A 21,275-nucleotide genomic window follows, 5' to 3' on the forward strand; every position below is an offset into this window, starting at 1 on the left:
AGTCCAAAGCTTAAAAGAATTATGATGCCTTTGTTCTAGAAAAATGAAGTTTGTGAACATTGTGAGGATTAAGTCATATTTAAAAAAAAAAAAAAAAAAAAAGATGTAAACTCACAAGAAAAAAAAAGTAATTTGTGGAAAATTTTGTTTTAATACTACAAGAATAAAATGATTTTTTCTAGCAAATGTCTTTTTTCATAATCATAATATTTTGAAAATCAAGTCATGTTTGAATCGTCCACCTGAGCGCGTATTGACAGACTGCCCACTGCATGCCAAAGCAGCAGGAAGGACCCGTGACTCAGACGCACACGATTGACGGTATGCGGCGTGGGCGACCTCAAACACACACACACACACACACACCATTCATAGCGCTATCTGCACTACGGAATGGGAGGATGTTCTTTATTCATAAAAGCATGGCTTCGCTCTTAAAAGTTTTGAACGCAACCCAACCTAACTCTTTTACTACCATTTTCATGACTCCGTGGATTATTTCCGGTCCTTATTTCTATTGTGCAAGGTGGCGGTTATCGTGAAGAAGTGGCACAAAACGATCATTTCACAAGAATTCTCAGGTCTCTGTGTGACCAAATGTGACATGAGTATACTTTGGACGATTCTGTGGATTATTTCGTCATTCGCTATTTCTATTGCGCAGCGTGGCGGACAACATGAATAACTGGCCAGTTCACCCACAGCCCAAAAAGTCAATGGCATGCTTGTAGCGATCACATTACATAAGTTATATCTCTAAATTGCCCGTAGGTGTGAATGTGAGTGCAAATGGTTGTTTGTTTATATGTGCCCTGCGATTGGCTGGCAACCAGTTCAGGGTGGACCCCGCCTCCTGCCCGTTGACAGCTGGGATAGGCTCCAGCACCCCCGCGACCCTTGTGAGGATAAAGCGGTAAAGAAAATGGACGGATGGATATAACATAGCACATACAACACACAGTATATAGATATATGTACATATAACACAGGTGGCAGATGATCAGGACAAAGTGACAAGAGCGCAAATCATGACCAAGTGTGACTTGGACTTTTGTGTTTTTCACTGTGGATGAATTTGAATGGTTGTAATTTATTTCTATTGTTGGTGGTTCTCGGGAAGAATTAGTTTTAGGACAAGTACATACGGCCTGCCTGACAAAGCGGAGCGTAAATGTTTTGGACTGTAAATGAATTTCATTCTCTCATTCGCTATTTATTTCTATTGTGGATTATTTGGAGTCCCCATGTTGATTTCCATTGCGCAAGGAATTATGTTGATTATCGCAACTAACTGGCGAAGAACGATTACGTTACAATAGTTCTATGCTGTGGCCTATTTCTACTGATGATTATTTTGAGTCGCTCTGTTTATTTTTATTTTGCAAGGTGGCGGCCATCATGAATAACTACCAAGGTGCGATCCTGTTGGAGTAATTCTATTATAGAGACATACGTGGAGATGGAGGAGACGTCCCAACTCCTCAGCACTAATATTAGCCGTTCCTCTCAGAGGATCAAGAATATAGGCCTGTGAGTATTCTTATCTGTCTACATGTGTTGCTCCGCCGTTTGCTTTGAAACACAGATGCAACTCATTAGCATTTTTGTGTTAGCATTTGACTCACCAGTTTCCCCTCCAGCGTGTAGATCTTCTTGACCACTCCAGAGTCCAGCTTGATGGCGTCGGTGATGTCGGTGAGCACCTGTTCGTAGGAGTGCGCCGTCTTCTTGTTGAGCAGAACCCTGACCGCCTTGCGGGGCTTCATGCCGCTGCGGACCACCGTCACCAGCTTGGGTCGAACAAAGTCCTTGTTCTCGCGGTTCTCGGGCAGCCCGCCGCCGAATGTGCCCGCGGGGCCCGCCTTGGCGCTGCCCAGCGAAGGGGGCCCGCGCGCCGAGGCCGCGCCCGACGCCTTGACGTTCACCGACCAGTAGGGGTTGAGGTTTTTGGTGTAGTCCACCTTTTTGTAAGCCTCCACTGAGCTGCACACATAACTTTCGCCTGTAGGGGGCGTCATGCACTTAGTACTGAGTGGCATCATAGACAGAAATGCGATGATGTCATAGCGTGGCACGAAGACTGACGCAATTACTACACGTCCGATAATGTAGCGCTGAGATCAACTCCGATACTGCTCATAGACACCAGGGGACATATTTTCAGTCTCTGGTGCTTGCTATGATAAGTTGTGATGACGTATTTGACGTTTTCTTGAAATGTATTCCTTTTTTATGAGTTTATTTCATGAAATAATTTGCAAATTGATTTATTATAAGTAATAACATTCAAAATATTGGTAAAATAAACAATATTGCATACAGATGTAATATGTTTACATTTCCATAATTGGTTAATCCATTTATTATAAATAAAATAGAAAATATTAATATTTTATTGGATTAACTAATTGGACAATTACAACAATTATAGGTATTAATTTTTTTAAAAATGGGCATAAAATATTCCAAAATGAACCTTTTTACATATAACACAAAAATCTGCATAAAATATCAATATTGCATATAGATGTAATATGTTTTACATTTCATTACAATCATTGGTTAACCAATTTATTATAAATAAAATATTAAATATTAATAATTTATTTGATTAAATAATTGGACAATTACAAGTATTAAAATTGAAAAAATGTAATGTAAATGTAATATTCCAAAATAAACATTTTTACATATAACACAAAAATACAAGTAAAATAATTGTACAGTAAACAACTTGCCAATGAAATTAAAAAAATAGCATACATTATTTTATCTTCAAAATAAAAAGTGAAATAAAATTTGAAAAAATGTGTTACATAATCAATCAAATGTAAATTTTTGTTATCATCAATTGGTTAATGATTTATAATTAAACCATTCCTCCGACAAAATTGGTATTAGAAAATGTTCACGGATTATTTTATTATTGAAAACAGCTATTACACATCAAATTAAAAAAACAAACCTTTACGTAATAAACTACTTTAAAAGACAACTGCAGCTGTATTGAAGTGCTGTACATAAGATCAAACATAAAACAAGGAACAAAACATGATAGATAGATAGATAGATAGATAGATAGATAGATAGATAGATAGATAATATACTCTTCTCCAATTCAAATATAAAAGAAGCACTTCCTTCACGTTGGCATTTGGCATACAGGACGTCGAGAGTTTTGTTTTTTTAATTGTATTACATAAAATTGGTAGAGAAATTACAAATAAATGAATAAATAAATGAATAAATTAATTATTTTATATCCATATTTTAACCCCCCCCCCCCCCCCCCCCAAGAATGACCTAGCCCATCTCCGTTTTAAAAACCAAATGTTGCCCTTGAGCACAAAAGTTTGCACACCCCTGTTCAATATCATAAAACATGACATGCTTTTTTTTTTTTTTTTTTTTTTTTTTAAATAATGAAGAGTTATTAGAGGCTGTCTTACCCTCGACCAGCTGATCGATGCTGTCGATGCGTCCGGATCCGTCCAGCGTGTAGATGGTGCGCACGCCCTGCGGCAGGTTGACGTTGTCCGAGAGGGCGCGCGTCAGGTCCGCCAGCAGCGCGTCGAAGGTGCGGAAACGGTCGGCGGACACCGCGTACACGATGCCGTGGAAGAAGCGGTCGCCGTTGCGGTAGAAGCGCACCTTCTTGGCTCGCCTCTCGGCGCTCAGGGCCTTGAGGGTGCGCGGCGCGCGGAACAGGCTGCAATGGGCGCTGTGCGTGGGGCTGTGCACGCCGTTGACGCGCGTCCCGGCCGCGCCGGACGCGGATCCGGCGCGGCCGCCGCGGCGCTGAGCTCGGTCGTCGAAATGCTCCATGTCCGTGTGGCCCGGCGGCACCACCGCCACGGTACTGTCTACACACACACACACACACACAAAAACACGCGCGCGCGCGCACGCAAAAGTTGTGAAAGCAAAACAAGAAGCGAGCGAGCGCGCGTCCGAGATTAAAGTCCTAATGACGGATTAAGTCTAATCCGGGTGAAGTGAACTCGCAGCAAGCATGCACGGTTTTGATGGAGAGGCGACCACGCGCCCATCAATACCCACACAACATCCCATAATACTCCCAACACGTGACTTACCGACACGAGCGCTGAGTGCCTCCGTCACCTCCAGTCTGGCCGATTGTCCACAACAACAACAACAACAACAAAAAGCAGCAAGTGAGCACAAAGTTGAAGGACAGTCGAGCCCGCCTGCTCGCGTGTGCGAGGTGGTGAAGATGCGATCAGAAGCCGAGCAGCGCAGCAACTAAATCGCAGCTGCAGCTTCCTCCTCCTCCTCCTCCTCCTCCTCCTCCTCAGCCACGTCACGCGTGTCGTGATTCCCATTCAACGCACACATGAAACATGAACACAAGCATTTGTAACACGTTCACACAGTGCAGCTGCATCCCCCCCCCCCAAAAGAAAAAACGTCTCCCCATAAAAGTTGATTTCAAAAGAGAAAATGATCATTTTAATGGTTCACTAGATGATGTGTCCTATAAACTATACTATTCTTTAGGCTTTCGTAAAGTTAGTCAATTTTACCCTTAGATGGTTTGAAGACAGTTTTGCTAAAATGTTGTTTTCCTTATGGCTGGTCTCTTCAGACAAAAGTTCATTACATACCTCTCATTTATTCATACAAATATGATATCATACCGTATACGTAAACATGAACCAAGCCGATATATCGGATAGTGTCATCTTCGGTGTCTCTGTGGCGACATCTAGCGGTAGACAAAAGACATTGTAGACTGTTAGCTAGCTGGCCCGTAATGACGTCGGCAATTTTCCGTCTTCTGATTGGTTGGACAGAGCAAGTGGCGGTCGACGAGCGAAGCGCACGTCTGTGGCGATCTGCACAAAAAGGTATTCATTTAACAATATGTTTATTATTGTGCTTGTAGTTTGCAGGGTTGTGTCTCACATTTGGGCATTTGGATATAGGCAGGCAGTCAAATGATTAGAAACACCCCCATAACAAGGGCCGGGATCGCAAGTATCCTGACCGACCAGCAAGCACGACATCAACAGCGAATACAGTGAAGCCCCATTTGTCGTGGGGTATATGAATAGATGAAAATCTGCAATCTTGTATCAAGAGGCCATTTACACAAATATCATTTTTTAAAGTAGTTTTACCCCTCTCACACGTTTTAAACACATTTAAACAGACTTTTGAAACATTGTAAACATAGGTCAACACCAAAACAAAACAGCAAGCATAAAATGGATAGAAAATACTGCACGTATATATAAAAAAAAAAAAAGAAAAATCAGCGAATGCCAAACTGTGAATGTGCGGGATTCACTGTATTGACTAAACGGTAAGAGACACGAGTGACCCGACTTGGGAGTTTTTCGAGATACGAGCGCCGTCGAGTACAAAATAATGCAAAACGCCATAGATGCGCTAACCTAACTAGCATCTAAACGGCGCTGAAATAACACATACGTGGAAATACCTGTTTGGTGTCCCAAGTCACCACTGGAGTTGTTAGTGTCCACAAAGAGAAGACAAATACTCATTTTGGACAACATTTTAGTCCAGTAGTGTCTTACGCCGACGTGTGCGTTTACACACGTGGGTGTCCGCTTGTGCGCTGGATGCGGAACACGCGTGCGGTAGAAAGAAGGATTTTTTTTTTTTTTTTTTTTTGTGAAAGTGTGAGAGTTCCACAAAAAGAAGACATGTTGACGTGAGTCAGTGTTTCACGTGATGCTTGAGGGTGGGCAACCTGCTTCCAAGGTGAGCTTTTTTCAGCTCTCCTTTTCCACCTCCTCCACCTTTCACACATCCTCCTCTTCCTCCTCCTCCTCCTCCTCCTCCTCCGGCATCACTCTCTCTGGCTTTTCCCTTCTTGGCGTCGGCCTCAGACTTTCTGCTCGGCTGCTTCGCTCTGCGCGCACACACAACACAGAAGAAATGTCAGCTATCGCTGCCATATGGTGTTACATTTATTGTAAAAACAACAAGATTTTTGCAATTATTTTAAGTTTGACGACAAATCAATAAGAATTGGGACTGGTCTGTTGTGTTAGGGCAGGAGTGTCAAACTCATTTTTGTCGCCATATTGTAGTTACGGTTTCCCTCAGAGGGCCGTTATGACTGTGAAACCATAAAAGTCTTTAATCGCCTCATAATATGTACACAAGAAATTTATGAACAAGTTTTGGAATCAGAAATCAAGGGTAATGGGTTTTTCAACTATTTTCATTGTTTGGTAACACAAAAATGCTTGCCGTATCTCAACATGATCATTTATGATATTTGACTATTTGAAATTTCGGTGCAGATTTGAACAAGAATCACGGAAGTTGACACACATGATTTGCCTTCGCGGGCCACATAAAATCAAGTGGCGGGCCGGGTCTGGCCCCCGGGCCGTGAGTTTGACACTTGTGTGTTAGGGAATACAGGAAAATTGTAACGTAAATTGCAAAGTTGACTATACAAGCTATTAGTAGCTGCATCGAGAGAGAAGCAGAAGAAACATACTTCCAATTTTGACAGTGCACGAGGTGCATTCAAGGACCGCCAACAAAGCAGGACATGTCAAATGCAGATGGAAAAAAAAACACTAGGAATTATTTCAACCTAACAGCAACCCCGAGATTCCACTAGATGGTGCTGAATTAATAATTGAATTGCTTTAGCCTGAATGCAAAAAAGAGCAAATCAATGAGATTTTTCAGCAAATAACAGATATGTTCCCCCCAAAAATCTGCGAACTGTAAAGCGAACCTACATTCATTGCAAGGGATACATTCCAGATCTACCCACAATATACGATAGAGACCATATTAAAAAAAATGCTTTAACCTGTCCGACACACTTTAAAGACATTTAAACTTATTAAAACATAGGTTTGAAACAAATCGCAGGTGAAAACAAGTCACCCAGCCCTCGGGTTGTTGTTGTACCTCAGTTTGCTCTCTGTGGCCCTCTGTGGCTGGACTGAGTACTGCTTCCTCTGGGCGTCCGCGGTTGACGACAACTGCAGAAGAATATCCCGATTGACAGCGGTTGTCACGGCAGCATGCACGGAGGAGGACACTTACCTTGGCGATCTCCGAGAGGTAGGCTCGCCTCTCGTCGTTGGTTTTGTGGAACGCCTGATTCCGCCCCCCCCAAAGAAAGAGGAGAGTTTGCATAGAGCAGACGCACGGAATGCAGCAGGTCCAGTCTGACTGACCTTTGCCTCTAGTTCGATGCCGACGCGACAGTCGGCCAGTTGACTCTGTAGGCCGGACTTCTCGTCAGTGAGCAGCTTGAGGCGATGTCGCAATGACTCCTGCAGAAACATAATGGCGCCCGATATCAAAGGACTCAATTGCCGCCCCCTGCTGGCGGGATTGAGAAAAGTCATCACTTACGGGTGGCATGTCATCGAAGGATCGGATAGAAGCCAGTCGATCTGGGAAAACGACACAATTTCTTGCCCGCATAAAAATGAAAGCTTATGTACGCTCACAAGTCACTTCATTAGGAACACCAGCTAATGAGATCCAGTACAAGAGCTGTATTTTTTTTTTTAAAGTTGGACAAAAAGTAATGAGCCTATTTTGACAAAGTAAGGAGAAGAAAGTAGAGATATCCGTTTTCAAGCATATGGAGCAAAAGTAAAAAGTATAAATACTCGAAACCTGGAGAATCTGCTCAAGTCCAGTAAAAAGTACTGTATTTGTACCTTGTTACTTCCAATTACTGATAATATCCTAAAATTAAGGTATGATATAGGGGGTTTCTAATTAAAAAGCATGAAGGTTTATATTGAACTGACTTTTACAGTTTTTATATTCTAGCTATCTATTAATATTGATATGATTGATGAGCCTCATGTGAAGATGGTGTATTTGCATTGAATAATTCAACTACTGAAGACAGTCATTTATGTGACATGAGTTCATGACTGTGTACATGCTAGATTGAAGCTCCATGGTCCGCTCCATTTTAAGTGCTTTGCCGCCATCTTGTGACATCTATACGCAAGTCATGTAAGTCAAACTCTAGTTCCATAATGATGTTATAACAGCCGAATACAATCAAAAGCTAGTTAGTTAATCCCATTAAATCCGGTTGTGATCGTAAAACGGTTGGTACGTCTCAAAACAGCAAAAGAATAAGGCATTCACCATTGTTCCACTTTGCCACATCCAATATGGCGACGACGTTGCCGTACCGGTGTATTTTTTCTATATTCTCATTAGTAGACCGTGTCATCTCACCCACTGGGTTCCCACGAAGGGCTTCCAGCCTCTCGTGGATAAGAGCGAGCTGCCTTTGTAGCTGTACGTTGAGCTCGGTCTGGGTTTCGTATCTGGTCTTCCACTCGTTGTCTGGCACAAAAAAATATAGATATAAAAAAAAAACACACACACACACACACAAAATGGCGTCACAATTGGGCACAGTCGGCTTCCAGAAACTTTTCTCTTCTGTCACCTTCCCCGTCGAAGTCCAGAAGTCTGTCCTGAAGTTCCTTCATGGTGCACCGCAGGTCCCGTACAGACTCATCCAGCATGTCTCTTATTAAAAGAAACAAAACAACAACAGCAACGTTTTTGTCACAAACACAAGTGGAAAAACAAAAGTAGAATAACTCACTTGATTTCTCGTTCTTGCTCCAGTTGAGTTCGCAGGCGCGCCATGTCATATTTACAATAATCTTTACTCATTGTTAATACCGTCAAACGGATGGAAGAGAAAGTTTGGGGTCACCTGGTTTCCATGGAAACGGCCGCTTCCAGTTGGTGCGTGGCGCCGGTTTTACCACTAGGGGACGCTGCCGTCTTTTGGGAGACTTTTGAGAGCGCGGAGGTGGATAGTGATGAAGTGAGTATTAAGAACGTTGAAAACATTTTTAGGCAGTTTTTTTGGGTTTGATGCTGGTATTGCTACCAGTTAAAGATAAACTTTTTGGTAATTAAAAAAATAAAATAAAATAACAACGTGAAATGTACCTCGTAAAAATAACTGACGTCACCAATCAGAAATGCCAAATAAAGATACAAATCAACAAAACAATACATAAAATATATTTTTTTTTAAGTTGACTTATTTACTCTTATGTCAAGGTATTTCCACATATGTAATTTCACCCCAACAACTATTTTGGTCTAATAGTACCTGAAAATGCAGGTAATTAAAATAAAACCTGTTGAAGATCATAAGTGGCAAGTGTCTGCATGTCGTAATTTGAATAAAATGCAGATTTAGTCTGTTTTAGAAGGGGATTAAAATAAACATCCATCCATTCCATTTCTATATCTTATCTAGGGTGAGCTGGAGTCTATGCCAGCTGACTGAGAAGAAGCTGCAGTACGCTTAGAAAACCCAAGCAAAAAAAAAAAAAATATATATATATATACACACACACACATTGAAATCAATGAGTGACAAAAAAAAAACTGTAGTGGATCGCATAAAAAAATTAATAAAATTAATTTAAAATTAATAAAATTAATTTAAAAAAATTACCTAAAAAAACATTTACTTTTGGTAGACTTGCCAATATTTTGTTCCATTCAGAAATGCACTACAACAAAACACCTGAGTGTTTACACATAAATCAAATATAACTTATTATAGTTATTTTATTATAATACTGTTATTGTAGTGATGACAACATCTTTGGAGGAGGTAATATTTTGAGGCCAATGCTCAACCAATGGCTCTCCTGGTGGGAACATGAACACATTTCAGCTCTTTGGTGTGCTTCAAGTAATGCTTTTTTTCTCTCTTTTCCAGTTTTTCTGACATCCTTGACTACGATTGGCCGCTTGCCGTCGTGTCTTGTTGTTGACCGGACGCTGGGGCCGCGGCGGCCTGTTGCGTCTTCAAGCGGTCGGGCAGCAAAACCTCGACGGCGAAGCTGATCCTCTTGGCCTGGAAGATGCTGTACGTGTTGTCGAATCGCAGCACGTCTGTACACCATTGCACACAATGGGTGGGAATCAGAACAGTATTTAGGATTAAATGGTGAAATGACTGCTAATCACACTGGTTATCTTACTACACGATAAAGTCTGTAATTAGGATGTGAAGTTAGAGGAAATGAAAATTGGAATTTTTTTTTTCATTTAGATTTTTACACCAAAACACTGTCTTCATAGTGGCACAATCGTAGTAGAAATCTATTGTTTTAAATTGATCAATGTTCGATATCCTCCGTTATTCGCCATAGCCCTGTCTAATATAAAAATAGCGCTTTGTCGCCATCTGTACCATCATTGTGCCAAGGAACTGTGTTGAAGTGAAGGGAGCAGCTTTATTTGGTCAGGCCCTGGCCCTGTCTAATTGAAAAGCAGCGTTATGCCGCCGCCTCGTGGCATTTTGGTGCTGAGGAATTATGTTGAAGTGAGGGGAGGAGCTTCGTTTCATCAGGCCATAGCCCTGTCTAATAGAAAAGTAGTGCTTGGGCAAATACAATCTTTCTTGGAGGCGGCATCATTTTTAATTGACGTCTAAGAGAGAAATGAGTTTCACCCAATGAGTGTGTTCATGTTTATGATGCATGCGAGCGTGTGCGAAGGCAGGGCGCACTCACACACGCCGGGGCGCTCGCACGTCAGCGAGCCGTCTTCGGGCACCAGGTGAGCGTTGTAGCGCTGACTCGGCACCACCGCCTCCATCTCGGCTGCCTTTTTCCACTCGCCCATTTTGGCCTTCAGGAAGACGCCGAAGCCGATATCGGCGCCCTCGCTGGAAAACTGCCACCTGATGTTATAGACAAAACACACAAACACACACACACAAAACACATCAAAATTAAAAATATATTTCCGGATAAAAACAAAAACCGACAGCGGAATAAATAGAAACTCAAAATGTGTAGTAACATTAGCTTAAAGTCAATAAAACAATAAAATACAGGTTTGAAGTAGTATACATAAATCAGATTCTCCCTTTTTTTTTCCCTCTTCAGATACAAATTGAAATTGCGTGAGAATCAGATCAAAGACCAAATAAGGACACCTAAACTGTTATTTCCAACATAAAACGTACTGTATTTCCAACAAGAAAAAATGAAATGGATAAATACAAATTAGTATTGTTTTGATGGAGGGGGGGGGGGGGGGGGGGGGGTTTGTCACAATGGACCAATGTGGGTTAAAAAAATAAAACCTGACCAGACCTGAGGACACATCCCGGGAAGAGAATCTCGTAATCCAGTTGTCGCGTGGACCCTCGACTGACCGTCAAACACTGATCGTATTTCATAGACACGTGGTCGCGCACATAGTAGGAGGTAGGAACCGGGCCCACGTGGTTGATCTGGGGGAGGAAAAAAAAACAAAAACAAAAAAAAACAAAAAAAAACATAAACTTGGGGTTTTTTTCTTTAATTATTATTATTTTTTTAGAAGGGAGGTTCATGAAGGACAAAGAAAAAAGGTTTACTCACATGAAGAAATCACCATTATCAAGGTATGCTTGCTCGCGGTGCACAAAATCGTTAATAAAGTCTTCCACGCGAGAATGTTTGACCAACAGGGAGCGGCGTAACAGTGCAGATGATTGAGTGTGGATTGAAATATTTTTAAACACACTTCCTTAACTTTTAGCTTCGTTCGCAGTCAACATGCTAATGTGTAGTGGTTTTTAGCATTTAAAAAAAAAAAAAAACATCTCTAAAAATGTACAGCAGAAATGTTTGTATTTATATACCTTTTGTCATTTCATCATTGTTATTTTTATTAAACATGACCATCTGACCACAACTTCATACACCACCAACAGCCTCCTGAGGGAACAGCAGGCTGTTTTTTTGTGTATACTGTATGTAATAATATGATAAGGTGATTATCCATTAATATGGTTTCACTGTCATAACGGGAAATCATAATTACAGTGTGGCCCATGACAAAAATTTGTTCGACACCCCTGGAAAGCGACAGTGGAGCCACTGCAGGAGTGTTTCAATGTCACAGACTGTTTACAAAAAAGCGTATTTTTATTTTAAAAAATGCTTGGAAGTGCTCCATAAATAGGGTTGAGTTATTATATTTAAATTGTAACTTTAACAAAAAAATGTTGAATGTGCTTTCTTTTATTTAACATCTGGAAGAATATGGAACCCAATTTATATTTTGGTATTTTGTCTGTTCAACATGTCAAAAAATGTAGAAAATAAATTATTCGTTTTTATTCATTTACATATATCTATATATTTAGTATTTTGTCATGTCAAAAAAAAATGTTCAACATGCAGAAGAAATTTATTATTATTCTTTACCTATATATTGTCTATTTTTTCACAGTGAAAATAATCACTTTTCTTCTTTAGCATTTTAAATATTTTTTTTCAATTACTAACAAATAATTTATTCATAAAGGTGCAAAAAAAAAAAAAAAAAAACACTTTTATTGTCGTGAAAAAAGACCATTTGCAGTGTGACACGGCATTCACAAAAAGGATTTATTCTCAAAACGTGAATGCTCATCGAAGTCGAAACCTTTGTGACGTCACACAGTAGCAATGCATCTAGCTCCATTACAAAAGAAAGCAAGAAAAAGCGTCCGCCTTTCAACTCGCTGCCTTCCGTCCGTGCCTCACTTGTCCTGAGCCCAATTAATTATCTACAGAGACAGTAAGAGAGCAGCAGCATGAGGGATGATGATGTCACCACCACAACCAAGCTACCAGCAAAGCCACTCCAAAATGCTAACTTGAGCGAGCGACTACGGTATTGTAGCGTCTACGCCAGGAAGCGGGTGCAAATTGCTTATTTTTGTGGTCCACTGTTCTGCAATTTCCTCCCGAGTCGCTACAAAAACGGGAAGATCCATTCTGTTCTTTCAAAAAAAGATTCCATCACTTCCGAGAAGCGAGACCTACAAATGCACGGTGGCGGACGGGATATTCTTCTGTTTATTAAACGCGCTCAGTCATCCAATGTGGCTTTTTGCAAAAAAAAAAAAAAAAGTGAACGATAGCACTGTAGGGTATTTTACTTTATAAAAACAAAGTGATAACACAATTGGCCTTGGCCACCAGGGGACAGTATAACAGACATACTTGATGATTTGATGATGAAACACAGAAGCAGACCATTGCAACTAAATATCAATAATATTAGTCGAAAATGGATGGATGGATGGATAAAGAATGTGCCTGAGAGTTGTACGCTCTGTCTGCATGTGTTGCTACCGTTTGTGTTCCAACATACATTGTTGAAAGATTTAGAAACAGCAACATCGATGCTAGTTTTGATAGCCCGTTGTTAGATATATATTTTAGTAGTTATCATTTATTTGCTTAGCTTGCATTAGTAGCTTGCATTAGTATTTTGCATTAGTAGCTTGCATTAGTATTATGGACAATATTTAGATAGAAAGATGTCTCGCCTTCAAGAAGATGACTCAGCAACATTTGATGGAAGGGGGCCTTGACCAAGGACGTGATCGGATGTGGTCGGGGACGGGACAGGTGTCGTCTGGTCCTATGTTTTGTGTTGTGTCTTAATGCTTAGAACATTATGTCTTGTAGAAACCTCCTATTTTCAAATAAATGTAGGAGCGACGGGGGAGATTGTTTAGAGCGTGTTGAGAGGCTGTAACCTGAACAATCTCCCATGCGCCCTCCTCATGAGTAAAATGACCAACGTCTTCATTCCTTTTGTGTTTATTCATTAGAATGTTTGGTAAGATAAATCTATGGTGTTTTGCATTGTGTTGGCTAGCAGGCTAACATAGGTTTGGTTAAGAGGAAAAAAATATGTATATATGAAAAAAAACATTTAAAGATTCCGACCCAAGTTATTAATCCATTTTTATTCATGTTAAACAAGCTTTCACATCAAGCCGACTTTGAACAAAAAATCTTAGTCACTACCCGATAGATGGAAAAAAAAAAAACCATTTGCGGGCTGGAAGTGGTCACGCATGATCTATGTGAAGCAAGCTCGTTGCTATCAGCTAATGACGAAGCTTAAATCTAACACAGCAGCAGGATCCAAACTCACCCTGGTCCGACAGCGAGGGTCTCCGTCGGGGTCCGTCAGCTTCCCGCCGTAAATGGCGGGCAGCTGCTCGGGCGCGATGTGCCCGAGCAGCGCTTCCTGCCATTCGGCTGCGGAATCAAACACACACCTGTCACGTCAGAACCTATCTCGGCGAACCCCGGAGGAAGGACGCGTGACGGCGTGCGTGTCTCACCGCCGAGGATGAAGATCTTCTGCCGCGTGATCTCGCTCAGGAAGTGCTTGATGAGGTTGTAGGCCACAGGGAAGAGTTTGGGAGCTGCGGGAAAGGGGGGAATGTTCCGGCAGGATTAATTAGCGATTTGAAACGTGGCCTAACGTGACGACTCCTCCTCGTCCTGGATTTACCTTTAATGACAAAGAGCTTCTTGAGGCCTTCTGGGTAGTTGTCCTCGAACATCTGCAGGATCTGAGGACACCGCAACATGTGACAGCGCTTGTTGAACCACTTCCAGACTACACAGCGCTCACTTCATTTGGTACACAAGCCAACGCTGTCAAACGTGTGAGAGGGAAAGCGAGTGCGAGCGGCGTGAGAACGACCTCTCCGTAAGTTTCAATGGCAGGCTTCCAGAGGTGTTTGAGTCCCAGGCCCTCCACGTCGTAGATCATGGTGATGGCCTCCACGTTCTTGCCCAGCTGGACCACACGCCACACACGCCGTTAGCATTAGCATGAACCACCCCGCTTCCCATGATGCATCGCGGCCCGGCGCCGACCTTCTGCGACTGCGCGGCGCACTCTCGCTGCAGCATCTCGCAGTCTCGGATCTTGGAGCGGAGGAAGTCCTGCTTGGAGGCGGACAGGAAGAGACCTTTGGGGTCCACGGGGCCGATCACGTCGTACCACACGGGGCTGCCGTCGCGGTCGTAGCCGCACATGCCGCCGGAAAGGTACTTCTCGATCACCTGACACGCAAGACGCAACAAGCTTGGTGTTTGGGTTATTCACGTTCTTATTTTTGTTGGGGTTATTGGTGTCAATTTTGGTTGTTGTGACAGCTGACGTTTTGGTTGCTATTGTAATTTTTGTTGCCATTTCAGTTTTCATTTGTCTTTATTTGGTTGTCGTCTTTTGTTGTCATTATCTTATGTGTTCTCAGTTTTTCGTTGTCACGACGGCTGTCTTATTTTCCTTTTTTTGGTGGTTGTTATTGACATTTATGTTATTACATTTGCCATTTTTTGTTGTTGTTACAGTTGTCATTTGGCTCTTGGTTGTTATTGTCATTTTTGTTTTGATTTTTGTTATTACAGTTGGCTTTTTTTTTTTTTTATTAGCTGTTTTTGTTATAGTTATCGATCAATTTGTGTTTTGTTGTTATTTCTGTTGTTAGTTGTCATTTGTCTTTTTTTTAAGTTATTGTCATTTTTGCTGGCATCAGTTTTTAGTTTTGTCTCTTTTCAGTTTATTTGAGTTATTATGTTACAGTTGTCAATCAATTATGCTGTTGTAGTTGGTTGTTTGTTATCAATGTTTAAGTTTTTCATTTTTATTGGAGTTACTGCTGTTGTTTTTGTTTTTACTCACATTTTTGTTTGGTTATTACAGTTGTCATTTTGGCCTTTTTAGTTGTTATTGTTCTTTTTGTCATTATTGTTGTCACGTTAACTATTTACGTTGTTACTTTTGTCGGGTGTGTAATTTTCCGCTGTATTTTGTAGTCATTTTTGTTGTCGTCATTCCTGACTAGTTGGTTGTTTTTGTTCTCCTTTCTCTTACGCTCATTTGTTGCTATGAGTTTTTTGTTGTGGCTTATGTTTTTTTGTTGTCGTTGCGTCGTCACCTCGGGAGGCCGCCAGTCACTGATGATGGTGTCCACCTTCATTTGCTTCCTGAACTCCACGTGCTGGAAGGACAACACACACAAGCACTCGTAGACATTTTCACAGGCCGCTTCATTGGGTACACTACTCGTTGCAAGAAAGAGGAGAAATTGAACAGCGCAATCGTGTGAATTATTATTACAGTATTATTATTGTTGCTGTAGTAATTCAGAGTATGTAAATGTGGTGGCATTGCCGCCGTTTCAGATTTTTGACCCTCTCGTGGAGCTGAGCAAAATATTAGGAACAGCTGAACAGTAGCTGGTGTACCTAACGAAGTGGCCGACCAACCGGCGTTTAGTACTTTAAGGAGGGAATAACTGCCCTGTCGACAGAGAAGTGGAGTCGTGGTGTTATCGGTACACACAGACGTGCGCACACGCGCGGTGATAGTGGGACTGATTAAAACCTGATGACAGCATGTTCTTCTTCTTAACAATTTCCTGTTGTTGTGCGCACGATGCTAACAAGTGGCCTAGCTCCCAACTTGGAACGTGTGGACTTTCTTCCTGTATCATATCTTATCTTATCAAGAGTCTTCATTGCAATGACATCACACTTGAGCGTGGCGAAGGCAAATGGCGGCATTGAGCAGAGAGGGCGCACGCTAACCTTTCGCAACATGGCCTCCGACTTCTGGATGTTGAAGTTTCTGGCTAAAAGACAAAAAAAAAAAAAAAAGAGGGGGGGGGGGGGGACATTTTGATGAAAGTTGCTCATCGGCGATGAGGATATTAAAGTATGACGCATAACATTCATAATGATTGGTTTGACCCCAAAAATGTAATTATATTTCTTTTGCCATGATTTTCTATGGATTTTTTTCCCCCCTGTTTTTTTTTATGCTTTTAAGAAACTTGCAAAATAAAATCATAAAAAAAAAAAAAAAAATATTGAAATCACTTATAAAATTGTACTACAGTTTTTATAAAGAAATATAGTTTTAAATAAAAACATAGTCAAAAAAAAGATCTTGCTTTTACATTTGCAAAACTAAAAAAAATGGAAAAATTATCGAAAATAAATAGTATGTTTATATTACAATAGATTTCAGACTATAAATATCAAACATTTACCAACAAAAAATAAAAAGTAAAAGTTGTTATTGCTATTATAGATCATTTTAAACCAAAGAAATCCTAATGCATAAATTGTATTATAAGGTTGACGTGAGAAAACAAGAAACACGAGCGTCGGTGCAAAAAGTGTGAAATGAACATTAGCCACTTTTTTACACATTACAATTTACACACTTACATCACTTCTCTGAATGAATTGGATCTTGACGTGGAACCGACAATACAAGCGCTCCACTGTGTCAAGCAGCAGCTGACATTTGTGCTACCGTGATTTAAGAAACAAACAAACAAACGCTTTTACGGAAACGACTCCGCTTTGAAAGCCCCACGCCGGATGTCACCTGCAGTATTTTCAGTTATCACAAGACTTTCAAGTCCTCGAGATATTTATTCGATAGTACACAGTCGCGTCTTGACTTGCATGTTTAATTCATTCCGTGACCACGCTCCCAACTCAACACTTCACACTGAAATGAAAGGGAATGCCATTGATCCGTTTCAGCCTCACATAAATAATATGCAGGATAATACATATACATACAATACAAATATGAGAAGAGTCACAACTAAGCTCAGTAAGATGCGGTAATATTGGGGTAATATTGCACAATGCGGTAAATGCACAATGTGTAATTCTTTGTTTTATCTTTAGTTTTACAGTAGAGTGGCAAGCCTCTTTTGACGAATTGTTCACCATCTTCCAAACTACTTCTTGTTGTGAAACAAACGGGGAGAAAACAAATGTATCAAAATCATTCGAACTTTGGTTCATATCTCCCCAAAAAATGTAAGTTGGGACACTCATTCGCCGAGGTACGATTGTGCTAGCTTTCTTGGATTCCCGGTGAATCACCCCAGAAATAAATGTGGACAATTGCTCCTGTCGTCCAAACACACAGAAGTCCTCGAAAAGTTCCACGACAAAGTGAAATCATTGCGACTGAATGTGGGATTTGGTCTGTTAAGTTTCTCATCAAGTGGCATGAAAGCGGGGGGGCGGGGCATAGGGCAACGGCGTGTCTGCCCCTTCTGTTGTCGCAGTGCACCTTTTAATGCGATTAGTTGCGGATTAGCCTGAAACGCACAAGAGTCCCAGGCCTCCATGCTTCAGCACTAATCTCAACAGGAACTCCTACTGAACTGCTGTCATTGTGGTTTGGGTTTTGTTGTGGTTTGGTACTATGTAGGCAAAAACTAACTTTGTGAGGGTTGCGATTCTGTCGACAATCTACTCAAAAGACGTTGAGACTATTTTTATAATGTATTTTATTTAGGGTTTTCCTAATCTGTGTGTATTTTATGTCTAATATATATGTATTTTTGCAGAATATGTGTCCAGTTTTCATGTAATATTTGTGTATGTTCATGAATTAATTTATTTATAATTAAGAATTATATTAGAAAAATTGGAAAAAATATAAATAGTATATGTGTAACTTTACACAAGTATTTTACATTTTGAATCTAATTCCTCCCCTGATATTTTGTATTTTTCTCCTAATAATAATTTCTTGTCTAATATTTGTGCTTTTTTTTCCATCTAAAATGTAGGACTTTTTTTGTCTAATATGTTGGACGATTATCCAATAATTTTATTATGGTCGTTTGGCTTTTTTTGTAGTATTTTTTTCCCCCTAATATTTTTTTCAGCTATTATTTTTCAATTTTTCCAGATACTTTTGTATTTTATCCCTTGTATTTCTTTTTTGCCCAGAATTTCTGTGTATTTCTAATATGTGTCTTCATGTAATATGTTTATTTTTAGTATTTCTGGCTAATATATTGTATCCTTTTATATGCACCACAGTATGTTTCAAAAATTGCTAATATGTGTGTCTTTTTTTTTCTGAATTTTATTTTTTCCTAAATTGTGGTCATCTTAATCTAATATCCTTTTTTTCTAATATTTTGCGGCATTCTAGTACTTTTCCTTTTTTCCCCTAATATTGCTGTATTTTTAAAATAGTTTTTCCCCAATAGTTTTATATTTTTGTGTAGTATCTGTGAACTATTTAATCATTATTGATTTGGCTCTTGCTACATTATTAGTGCACCTAATGTATTACTCCCCTAACCTGTAATATCATGATAACGCATGTAAATGAGGTCCTCTTCGGCTAATCCCTATGTCATAAAACTTTATTATGAGTAAACCTCTTTGAAGGCGAGGTCGCATAGAATTGGCCCGCCAGGTTTCATGAAGAAACGAGCTCTCTGCGAGACTTGCAAAGAGAAGATTCAGGACACAAAGCAAGTAAACAAGTTCTAAATCTCAAGACAAGGTCCAGGCTAGACCAAAACTAAAGAAGTTACAAACAAAGATCAAGTCTTGAATCTTAGATGATCTCTCTTGGCAAGCAACTTTTGTTTTCTTTGTGCTTATAAAAAGACATTTGTATGCTTCGCTGTATTTTGTCCAGTTCTTGGAACTGGTGCTGTACCCATTTGTACTTACATTTTCACAAATCTGCAAATAAAGTGAAGCACCCGTAAGAAAATGTCTCGTCTGTTCTTTGAGCTGAGGGATAGCTACAACACAGATAAGCGTGAAATATATATATATATATATATATATATATATATATATATATATATATATATATTTTTTTTTAATTATTTTTATAGATAACATTTTAATCTCGTTGGATGTCTCCAATCTGGACACTTTGATGGCTCACCTCTGAGCCAGCGCAGCAGGAAGTGGTCATGCTGGGCAGGAAGTTGAGCAAGAATATCTTCAATCCTCTCGCGCAACTGAGGAGAGTGAAAAGTGCGCACGTGAGAACAAGAAATCTTAACGTCCAAGACGGACATCTCATCCCATCTTTTTCGGTTTTATTCATCACTGAGAGGCTGCGGGGGGGGAAAATAAAACAAATTTTGCATTTTATCTCGGCTGAAGCATGTGACTCGGTGACCAATTACTTTGCACACTTGAGCGTGCCAGCGTTCAGCAACAAAATGCTCCTTTTGAGAGAGTTGCAAAACATCCACAATGGCGCTTTTACTGGCTGTTTGGAACACTTAAAACGGAACCAAACCAGATTCAGATCAATACAAGGGAAAAGGTGCACAGTTACACTTTATGTATAATAATACATCAAAGTCTTAATGACAAACTATAGCACAAATCTGTGCTAAATTTATGTAACAAATGACTTTGAACCACACTTCAATGCAAAAAGAAACCAACTTAATTTTTAAAAAACAATTATAATCTACATGTGGCAGCAGGGCAGGACATAACTGAAATGCAAACCCAGCTGTAGGACTTTCCGATTGGTGGATTTCACCCAGACAATAGCATTGTGCAAGAAAATGTTATTTGTTGTTGTTTAAATATATATATATATATATATATATATTACTTTATTTACTTTGATTTTCTATTAAAGGTAATGCATTTTAATATTTACTATAATTACTTTTACATTTATTTATTGCCTTACCTGGTGCAGTGCGATGTCAAGTTCCATTTCTTCAAATATGAAAAAATATCAATATTTAGAAAAAAAAAAACTTCAATATATGTATTATTTTCGCCTTACCCAGTGCACTGCTTCCTTTTGTTGTTGTTGTTGTTGTCGAAAGTATGATTTAAAAATGTTTTATCTTACCTGCTGTTCAAGTGTTGTTGTTGCTTTGTATTGAGCAGTAAAATATGAGCGCAATCTCGACTGCTCCGACGATCTTACCTGTCGCAGCGCTTCAGCCTGCTTGGGGCTGAGGTCTCCCAGCCTGCCGCTCATGTCTGCGGCCTGACGATAAGCTCATGTAACGATAACGATGATGGCGATGGAGGCGATGACGCCGAAGTGCTGACAGAAACAAGCCGGCTAATCAGGCAGGCAGCCGGACGCCCGCCCCCGTCAAGCTGACCGACGGCCGCAGCCTCCGCCGAGCCCTCGGCGGCAGGTGACTTGTTGAAAGAGGAGGAAAGGGAGGAAATCAAGAATGTAAACATGACTCCTTGTTCGTCTCCTCCTCCTCCTACTGACTCGTCCGAAGAGTGGAAACAGGTCGAGAGGAGTACTCGCTCATCGCTAGCTAGCTCGTAAACTAGCCGTGCTTTAAAAAGGGACACGCTATTAATTGGGGGTAGAATTTGTATGTTAAATGGTACATTTTCAAACAGATCACGTTCTTAAATCAGAACCAATAGTGCGAATCAAAAAACAAAACAAAAACACACTTAACTTGTTGTCGAGTCGACGCTTACATCAGCAAACGGCGTTTCCAGAAGCATCGTGGAAAACGAAACTTGACGATAAAATGTAACAATGAAACTATTTGTGAGACTGTGAGTTGCCTTTCAATCTGTGAAGATTGTTTTTCACCAAATCAAAGTACAGTACAAATTTAGGGCCAAAAGTCATACTTTAAC

General features: G+C 40.3%; 3 protein-coding genes across 10 annotated transcripts in view; all 3 read right to left on the bottom strand.

Annotated features, from left to right (window-relative positions):
• dclk1a (doublecortin-like kinase 1a) overlaps positions 1–4,330 on the bottom strand; it is a 33,398-nt gene extending 29,068 nt beyond the window's left edge. For 2 of the 5 annotated variants that reach the window (XM_061701970.1, XM_061701968.1), the window contains exons 1-3: positions 4,095–4,330; positions 3,450–3,863; positions 1,626–2,002 (exon numbers count right to left, since the gene is read on the bottom strand). In XM_061701970.1, coding sequence (XP_061557954.1) covers positions 1,626–2,002; positions 3,450–3,825 — 753 coding nt within the window. In that variant the 5' untranslated portion in view covers positions 3,826–3,863; positions 4,095–4,330. The other 3 variants (XR_009770164.1, XM_061701972.1, XM_061701969.1) reach the window with 3 other exon arrangements.
• A 118-nt stretch (positions 4,331–4,448) lies between these two features.
• ccdc169 (coiled-coil domain containing 169) lies at positions 4,449–8,916 on the bottom strand. 2 transcript variants are annotated; one of them, XR_009770214.1, is made up of 8 exons: positions 8,447–8,546; positions 8,230–8,340; positions 7,378–7,418; positions 7,197–7,295; positions 7,063–7,116; positions 6,925–6,998; positions 5,465–5,899; positions 4,449–4,856 (listed from the first exon to the last, which is right to left on the bottom strand). XR_009770214.1 is itself a non-coding variant. In XM_061702777.1 (8 exons), the coding sequence occupies exons 1-8, from the start codon at positions 8,677–8,679 to the stop codon at positions 5,704–5,706; spliced, it is 729 nt and encodes a 242-aa protein (XP_061558761.1). In that variant the 5' UTR covers positions 8,680–8,916; the 3' UTR covers positions 4,449–5,703. The 2 variants fall into 2 exon arrangements, 1 of the variants encoding a protein (XP_061558761.1); XM_061702777.1 differs by adding an exon at positions 8,609–8,916 and having other exon boundaries at positions 4,449–5,899; positions 8,447–8,529.
• Positions 8,917–9,579: 663 nt separating this feature from the next.
• Positions 9,580–21,218, bottom strand: LOC133415667 (SEC14-like protein 2). 3 transcript variants are annotated; one of them, XM_061701897.1, is made up of 13 exons: positions 20,440–20,580; positions 20,341–20,369; positions 19,570–19,645; positions 16,425–16,468; positions 15,773–15,835; positions 14,706–14,894; positions 14,530–14,625; positions 14,335–14,395; positions 14,162–14,245; positions 13,969–14,075; positions 11,139–11,278; positions 10,551–10,720; positions 9,580–9,927 (listed from the first exon to the last, which is right to left on the bottom strand). In XM_061701897.1, the coding sequence occupies exons 2-13, from the start codon at positions 20,365–20,367 to the stop codon at positions 9,770–9,772; spliced, it is 1,215 nt and encodes a 404-aa protein (XP_061557881.1). In that variant the 5' UTR covers positions 20,368–20,369; positions 20,440–20,580; the 3' UTR covers positions 9,580–9,769. The 3 variants fall into 3 exon arrangements, with proteins under 3 accessions (XP_061557881.1, XP_061557882.1, XP_061557879.1); XM_061701898.1 differs by having other exon boundaries at positions 20,509–20,564; XM_061701895.1 differs by lacking the exons at positions 20,341–20,369; positions 20,440–20,580 and adding an exon at positions 20,587–21,218.
• Positions 21,219–21,275: the final 57 nt, after the last annotated feature.

The sequence above is a fragment of the Phycodurus eques genome, chromosome 17 (genome assembly GCF_024500275.1).
Source record: "Phycodurus eques isolate BA_2022a chromosome 17, UOR_Pequ_1.1, whole genome shotgun sequence".
NCBI lineage: Eukaryota > Metazoa > Chordata > Actinopteri > Syngnathiformes > Syngnathidae > Phycodurus > Phycodurus eques.